Source organism: Zootoca vivipara, chromosome 1 (genome assembly GCF_963506605.1).
Source record: "Zootoca vivipara chromosome 1, rZooViv1.1, whole genome shotgun sequence".
Lineage (NCBI taxonomy): Eukaryota > Metazoa > Chordata > Lepidosauria > Squamata > Lacertidae > Zootoca > Zootoca vivipara.
The window spans coordinates 40299184-40308107 of NC_083276.1; the positions used below are offsets into that span (position 1 = coordinate 40299184).

Sequence of the window (8924 nt, forward strand, 5' to 3'; positions counted from 1 at the left end):
AATGAAAATGCCAGAGAAGAGATAGGTAATGATGAGAGCTATGAAAATACATGTTAATTACACTTTTTAAAAAATTTTAGCTGAAAATAGATGAAAAGGGGAAAGACAGTAAAAGATTGTTTTGTACCTTTACAATGAAACTACAGCAAATGCATTCACAAACAGGTGTTTTGAAATTATGATTCATTTGCAACTGTCCCTGCACAAGAGATGAATCTTTAACTGTGTTGCAATACAATATTCTTGATAATACTCATATGCATCACTGCCCTCTGTTGGATGGAATATCTCAGATATGCACATTAGCACATCCAATCTACTTCAACACTCATGAAGTGGAACTGTTCTTGAAAATCACACATATTATCAGCTACCATTTCTTCTGCCTTTATGAAGTATTTGGTGATTGATTGATTGATTGATTGATTGATTGATTACTTACAGGAGGATCCAGTGCTGCAATCTTCCTGACAACAAGCAACCCTATTTTTGCTCACAGTAGCAGCCAAACTGCCATATGGACAAAAAAAAAGATGTATTGTTGTGGCCTCTCAACTCTTTTGCTTTGCTGTGAACCTTTATCATTAAGAGCCTAATTCATCACTTCATGCACCTGAGGGGAAGCTCATACAACAAACTGTTTCAATGAGATCATGCAGCTTTGTGACTTTAAAGTAATTGCTTTTGTTTTTCCTCCCTCCCTCCCTTAGAAGACAGCAACAGCTCAAACAACACTATTTGAATGAACTGTTGAAGATTAAAGGCAAGAGAAAATATGCATTTTCACGGGCAACAGTGGGGAAGAGGAAATAATTGCAGGTCTCGTGATTTTTCACAGTCCCTAGTGTATACCCTTTCACTTTAAGCATATGTAATATCCATATTTAATTTACGGCATCCTGATTACTAAATATATCTTATGGATTTATATGTTTAATTGTCTCTCCATATTTTCCTTTAATCACAAATCCTCTGTTACTAATGCTCACAACCACTTGCTAATCTTATCCGCACGCTATAATTTGTGAATTTAACTCTACTCACATCTCCCAGAATATTAATAATGTCTAGACCTCTCTTACACTATTTGGTCATCACTCAAGATTTACTACTGGAGTGGAAGGAGCAGGGGAATTAAATTCTGGGGTCCTCCATTATTCATATCTTGTCACGCGGTCTTTATTTTTGTGCTGGGTTTAATTTCATTTCTATATTCAAACACAAACCCGGCAATGGAAAAAGGTGGCTTCTACATAGAAGTTGAAGAAACAGCAGCTCTCCACCTGGATTTAATTTCCGACTGTTGCTTACAATTCATCCTTCTCAGTAGCGCAAGCCTTGAGCCACTCCTGGCTGTGGTCAGCTGGCTTGACCATCATCCAGGCATACTTGCACATGTGCTCTTTGTTGCAGTCCTGCTGCCAGTAGATGACATTCCTGCGATTTAGATTCGCTCCAGCACAAGCATCATACCACCAGCCTCCCCCAGCAATCCCGTTGTACTCGAGTTTGGCACAGTTCTGAAAATAGTTGTCGTTATCTCTATCTTTTGTTGTGAACATCTGGTTATCGTGGAGATACGCTTCTGTATCACGACACAGGGCGTCGACGGCATTACCTTTGAACAGACCAAGCCGGATTCGGTATTGAGAGGCTTCATCTTCAATGTGGAAGGGTTCATATTCTCCCCACTTGATACTGGCATTTAGGTCCACAAGTTTAATCCTAAGTGTATATGGCCTTGGAGAGCTGGTTAGCTGGTGCATGTATTCATTGCCTAACCAGTAGTTATCATTAATTGTTCCAAATCCATGTTTATAGTCCTGCCACGTCCTGTCGAAGTCCACAGTACTGTTGGCAGTAATGTGCTGAATTACTGTCCAGCCCCCATCTTGCATGTTGCAGTACACACCAATAGGCTCCTTTGCTGGCTGAATGACATATAGACCATCTCTGGGGTTTTCTTCAGACTGCTTGAAGATCTCACTGCAGTCTCGTGGATATTCTGCATGGAAAGAAATGAATGCTTAACATTATAATACTGTAAGCTTGGCTTAAAAGCTTCCACAAGAATGTGCTTTTGCCCTCAAATATAAGAAATTGTTAATTTGTCAGGATTTGAGGCACATATATTGTATATATTGTATCTGAAGAAGTGTGCATGCACACGAAAGCTCATACCAAAATATAAACTTAGTTGGTCTTTAAGGTGCTACTGAAGGAATTTTTTTATTTTGCTTCGACTCAGACCAACACGGCTACCTACCTGTATATATTGTGCAGTTCTACATAGTTTCTTTTTTGTGATGTGACTACAATTTTAAAAAGATATTATTATTAAGCACCATCGTAAACAAAAGGTACTGTAATAACAATGAATGGATAAGAATAGAAATATTTGCTCACGCAATATCATACAGGTTGACAAGTAATAATCCATATGACATACCTGCCAAGTCCTGGACTGCAAAATCCGGGATCGGCAGCTGCGTGACACTGGAAGTTGCGTAGACACAACTTCTGGTGTCGCTTTGCCCATCTATGGGCACCAAAAATGGCTGGCGCCAGCACCAGAAGTCACGTCTACGCACTTCCGGACATGCGTAGACGTGACTTCCGTTGCCAGCGCCGGCCATTTTTTGTGCCCACCAGCAGGAGCGGAATAAGGGAGAATAATGGGAGAGGAACCGATACGGGGGACCACCGGGAAACGGTACGAAAAAATGGGGGTTTCCTGGGAGATACGGAGTACTTGGCAGCTATGCCATATGAAAAGACTAATGTTAGCATCAAAGAGTAAATACAATTCATCATAAATAATCTATTACTTTTTAAAATTAATTATTAAAAGGAAATGGAGAAAATCCAGAACAAAACACAAACTGTTAATTTCAAAACACTGAAAAAAAAGGATTGTGTGGTTGCATTGTGAAATCAATGGTACATTCCTTAGGAAGGGCTTAAAGTGACCTTGAAGAGACAAAAGCTTTGTTTACAGTTCTGTTGACTGAAAATAAAATTTATATAGTCAAATATATATCTTGATAAGTCAGCAAATTGTTCAAAGCAAGATCGGTTGTGAAGTGTGTTCTACACACAAAAAAGTTCACTGTGGTCAAGTCTAGGTTTAACATTAGAGAAAGAGAAACAGATCCACACTATACATTTAAAGCCCATCCAAAACACATTAAATATATATTTCCCCAGAGAATCTTGGGAATTGTAGTTTCCCTCTCATAGAGCTACATTTCCCATTACCCCAAACACACTACAGTTCCCAGGAGTCTTTGGAGGAAGTCATATGCTTAAAATGTGTGTTGGATGGCTTTAAATGCATGGTGTGTGGGGGGTGAGGAATTGCTATATTCTCTAAATTGGGCATGTGCCTTTTGTTTAGCTATAGAGATGTGCAAATAGGAAACAGTACACCATGTGTCCCCTGTTTGCTGGTTGTTGCAACTTTGAGAGCTGGAATAGTTACGGTTGATTAGAGCTAATTTTTCAATCTCTGTAAGTGGAGGAGGAGGAGGAGATGACTCAGCCTATCGTTAGAGATTCTGAGGATGTGTTACAAAGCTCCCCTTCATCCATGTCTCTTAACAAAGAAATAATAGTTCTTGCAGAAATCTCCTCTCTGACAACTATTATTTGTCTCCCAGTACAGAACCCCCAACTCCTAAGAACTCCAATACACACTTAAGGAATGGAACAGTTCGCAATTGCTTGGCACTGCATCTACCCATCAGTGAAAAGTACCCTGAACTGGCTGTGCCGTATGGGTGCCTCTTTCCTCTCCGAAGGAAAAACAGCGATTTCCATATTAGACATGCCCAACATATGGAGCTGTATCACAGTGGAGAATCAGTGGAGGCTGGTGCTCCCTGAGACACAGAAGGCAGGAAGGACAACAGTAGGTGGAGATGGCATCAATAATAGCCAAGGCCAACTAATTCTGGTTTTCTCCCCATCCTCTTCCCTGCTGAGTTCCAGAAGGGCAATACTGAAACTAAGGCAGAGGAGGAAGCTGGCAGTCAGTGCCACCACCCACTAGACTGGATGTAGGTAAGGATACCTGGCTGAGTTTGTTGAGGCAGTGTCTCAATGGACCAACCTCCATGGTATTTGTCTTTTAGCCCTAGGTTCCAGATAACTGAACACCAAGGAATGTGGCTGTGAAACAAAAAGGGAACTATAAGTTACCCATAGAAAAGGCACAGAGATCCCCTTATAATAAACTGACAATGAAAACTATCACATTTGTTGTTAAATAAAAACAGTTTTATGCTTAGATTACAAAATGCTGTTCAAAAAGCTCCCTGCTTCTGTGGTGATGAGCACAAGGAGAAATATAGGCGAGGTCACGCTTGAGAAAGCAGCTTTGGACCGAACCCTCTGTGACAAACTTTGTCCATCTTTAAGCCTATCGTTTTTGGACAAGGTGATAGAAAGCATGGTGGCCTCTCAACTCTAGGCCATGTTGAAGGAAATTTGTTTCCATTCCAACCGGGCTTTCGGACTAGTTTGGAGACAGAAACAGTCTTGGTCACCCTTGTGGAGGACCAGGGGAACTGGACAAGGGGCCTTCAACATTATTGATTCTCTTTGATCTTTCAATGACATTCATTACGATTGGCCCAGGGTATCTTTCTGGACCATCCTGCTAGGTTGGGTATGGGAGGCACTGTATTACTTTGGCTCTATTCCTTCCTGGAGGATCAGTACCAGAAGGTGGTGCTGGAGGACTTTGGTTCTACCCTATGGCCTTTGGGGTGCCTCAAGTTTATGGCCTCCATGTTGTATAATACCTACATGAAACCATGTATGTGCTGGGTGGGGGAATAATCTGGAAGTTTGCTCTTCAAAATCACCAGTATGTGATTGACAGCCAGCTCTAACTCTCATTTCTGCCTGCAAATCCTAGGGAGTCTTGGGAAAAGATGTCTCAAGGTATTTTTTGAGTGGATGAGGGTAAGCAAACTGAGGTGTAAATTCAGATGAGACAGAGGTACTGCAGGTTATGAAGCTGGGAGATCCAGGTGGAGTGATACAATTTATCTTGAATGGGGTTGCACTTCTCCTGTATTTATTGTTAGAATTTATTAAATTTATACCCTGCCCTTCTTCCCAAATGAGCCCATGATGGCAAACAGCAAGTGATAAAATAATAAAAACTTTTTAGTAACAATTCCAGTACATATGCTGACTGGGGAAAATATCAACTTAAGAGGCTTGTTGTAGATGAAGGTCTTCAGCAGACAACAGAGGTGGTGCCTGTCTAATATTCAAGAGCAGGGAATTCCAAAGGGTAGGTGCCACAACACGAAATGCCTGATTCCTACATTGTATGGAATAGACCTCCTGATAAGATGGTATCTGTAAGAGGCCCTCACCTGCAGAGCCCAGTGATTGGCTGGGTGTATAAGGGTGAGATGACTAAGTTTGTAGCTCGGAGGCCCTCCTGGACTCATCCCTGTAGGTGGAAGCTCAGGTGGTATCTGTGGCAAGGAGCTTCCTGCCTTTGTATATATGATGGTTCTATTTAGCTAAATAAGAGCCCCTGTTCTCCATGGGTTTGCCCAATCCTTTTAAAGCCATCTAAGCCAAAGGTCAACATCACCACATCTTGTGGAAGTGCTTTCCTTAAGTTAGTATATGTGAAAAAGGACTTCTTGAATTTACTGCCAATCTATTTCATCTTGAGACCCTGAGTTCTAGTATTATGGGAGAGGGATAAAACACATTTTTGTCAATGTTCTCTGTACCAATTCGCCGCACACATCCTGAAAATACATTCTCCCACCCCCTTCTAAACTAAAAATCCCCACCTTTGCATTTCTTCATAGGGAACATTCATCAATCCCTCCGTGATTTTGACTGCTCTTTTCTAAATCACACACATACCCAGCATACCTTCTGCGTTAATGTTGATCAGTCTCTTATAGCCTCCTGGTGGAATCAGATGAGAATTAGCAAGTTCAAAGGCCTTTTCTGCATTTGTCCATAGTCCACATTGAAAGAGTAGCAGCAGAAAGCATCCCGCTGACTTTTCCAGATTCATTCTCTTCCTTGAAGATGCCTTTCACTCAGGTTGATGGATGCTGCAAACCTAACAGAGGCTGGCATTTAGCATTAAGAGATTGATTGCACCCAGAGAGAAATTCTTGAAGAGAAATTGAAACACCTGGTTTCAACGTTCAATATCTGCCAAAAAAGGGGGCTTTTCTTTTCTCTTTGACAACGCGGTTTTTTTTTTTTTAAAGCATGTCACAGTGCATTTGCGACAGACTACTTCTTTGACATGTAGAACTTTCCTGTCATGCAGAAGCCGTTTCATCTTGTTTTGCTATCAATCAGTGTGATATAGCACAATTGAGTGCACGGTAAGAGCTGATAGAAAATAATGTCATGTCAAGGTTTCCATTTTGAAAAGCACACCTCTCCTTTATCAGAACTGATGTGCTGTATTCCCTGGACCACATCTGAAAGGAAGCCTTTGCACAGAAATAAAGAACTTAAGCATCCAGAAACGTCAGCTCTGGACAAGCTGTCTGTGGAGATGATAGTTACTCCACAGCATAATGTCCAGGTGACAGTGTTTTCAAGCCTCAACACTTCAGTCCTTTATGTATGGACAAGTGGCCCCCAGGGTTCATGTTTTGTTGCTCATTAAGTACAAACTAGGGACCCAGGTGGCGCTGTGGTTAAACCACTGAGCCTAGGGCTTGCTGATCAGAAGGTCGGCGGTTCGAATCCCTATGACGGGGTGAGCTCCCGTTGCTTGGTCTCCGCTCCTGCCAACCTAGCAGTTCGAAAGCACGTCAAAGTGCAAGTAGATAAATAGGTACCGCTACAGCGGGAAGGTAAACGGTGTTTCCATGTGCTGCTCTGGTTTGCCAGAAGCAGCTTTGTCATTCTGGCCACGTGACCTGGAAGCTATACGCCGGCTCCCTCGGCATAGCTGCCAAGTTTTCCCTTTTCTCGCGAGGAAGCCTATTCAGCATAAGGGAAAATCCCTTTAAAAAGGGGATAACTTGGCAGCTATGTCCCTCGGCCAATAATGCGAGATGAGCGCTGCAACCCCAGAGTCGGTCACGACTGGACCTAATGGTCAGGGGTCCCTTTACCTTTACCTTTACCACTTGCACTTTAGAAAACCCTTTGGATTCCATGAAGCTTTGAAATGTACTTTAAGCCAACTTCTTCTTAATTTCAACACCTTTCAAACTGTTAACTTAATCCCAAGCAGTAATATACAATTTCCTATCATATTTGGGAGGGAGCTGTGTCTTCCCTATGCAGAAATCACTCTTTTGGTATATTTCCAAAAGCAATGTGTGCCCCCTCGCCCCAAATATTCAAGACATTTTCACATAAAGCACCAGCAGTGATCTCAAAATGAGCTCATGATTTTCTATGACTAAGGCTGCAACCCTGTACAAAATTATAGCTCCACTGCATGAATTTGACCCAAGATTCAAATTCCCATGAATTCTGAGAAATGTAATCCTATATATGTCCACTCAGAAGTAAGTTCCAAAGAGTTCAGTGAGGCTTATTTCCAGTAAGCGTGTATAAGACTGCAACCCAGAAGAGGGTTCTTACATTGATTGATTGATTGATTGAAGTACTTGTAAGAGTTCTTACCTTACCTTCACCCTAAGTTCCCATGGCAGTTTACAAAAAGATAATAAGCATTATGAAAATGAGTAAAACACACAAATTTATTACAACCAAAACAGGGTGGAAAGACAGGGTCAGATGTTTTTCCTCCCCGGAATAAAGAATACAGTACTTATTTACTGTTTCTGACATTGAAGTTCTTCAGTAAATCTAGAAGGAAGCTTTAGATTAGGGAACTGAACAAAATAAAGAGAACAGAATCTTACCTTTCTTGTTTAAACTGACAACTGGCCAGGTGAGAGCTGCACATTAATCTATGGGGTAGTTATTTGGATATGCACTTTGCCTATTGCTGCAGTCTAGGTAAACAGCTCAGCCCGAGATCTCTATCTTAACTGTGGAAAAGCCAGCTGTCTTCACAAAGCTTTACATTTCCAGTGTATCAATCTTCTGGTTGGTGGACTTTACTCTGACACGTATCCACAAATAGGCATCTTAAAAGGCCAAAGTTCCCTTCATTGTAAGAAAGTTATCACTAATGAAATTTATTCTGAATAGTGAATCTCAGCAGGGGGTGGGGGTGGCGGGTGGCAGCGCACTGGTGTGGAATCAACTGCTTTGGGGAGGGAGGGACAAGAGAATCATCCCTGTTCCAATTCCTGTCCAGAAATAGCTAGGAGGATCAATACAGAAGGAAGAGCTGCAAGGGCTCGTCTCAAGGCTTAGCATCTTTGTCAAGGACCACACCCCAGCACCGGTGAGAAACAATAGATTAATTTAGGACAAGTATTAAAGATGCACAAATAACACACAATACATATACTATAAAAAAGTAAATACATGAGTTGAATGTCACTGTATATTGCACCTGAACTATTTATCAATTAGAGGGAAATGGGGCGTGCTAGAGAGTACTACTAGTTTCCTTCAGGTGCTCTGATGGCTGACTATTGTGGAAAAGCTACATATTACCCTCCCTGTCACCTTTGCTTCTTCCTCCTGCATTCAGAGCTATTGCCATAACTTGTCACCTCATGATTTGTCAAGTGCTTAAGTCTGTTTCCATACAAATGTGTTTGTGAGTGATCCATACTTTGGTTCACTGGGGAGAAACAGCAGAGGGGAGCTATGGCCTCCCCTTTCAACGTGCCTTTTATGTGAATATTTGTATGTGAAGGTAGTATGAGCTGCCTGCCTGCCTGCCTTCCTCTGCTTGCTGCTTTCACTTCTGCCTCCTTCCTCCCTTGCTTCATTTCCCCACTCCTGCAACTCTCACTTGCTCTCTCCATATTTCTTCCCTCTGA

At 41.8% G+C, this 8924-nt stretch overlaps 1 protein-coding gene across 2 annotated transcripts; it reads right to left on the bottom strand.

Moving 5' to 3' along the window:
- Positions 1 to 872: 872 nt before the first annotated feature.
- Positions 873 to 8051, bottom strand: LOC118082938 (fibrinogen-like protein 1-like protein). 2 transcript variants are annotated; one of them, XM_035110816.2, is made up of 3 exons: positions 7887 to 8051; positions 5911 to 6098; positions 873 to 2005 (listed from the first exon to the last, which is right to left on the bottom strand). In XM_035110816.2, the coding sequence occupies exons 2-3, from the start codon at positions 6056 to 6058 to the stop codon at positions 1308 to 1310; spliced, it is 846 nt and encodes a 281-aa protein (XP_034966707.2). In that variant the 5' UTR covers positions 6059 to 6098; positions 7887 to 8051; the 3' UTR covers positions 873 to 1307. The 2 variants fall into 2 exon arrangements, with proteins under 2 accessions (XP_034966707.2, XP_034966698.2); XM_035110807.2 differs by having other exon boundaries at positions 5911 to 6106.
- Between the last annotated feature and the right edge of the window lie 873 nt (positions 8052 to 8924).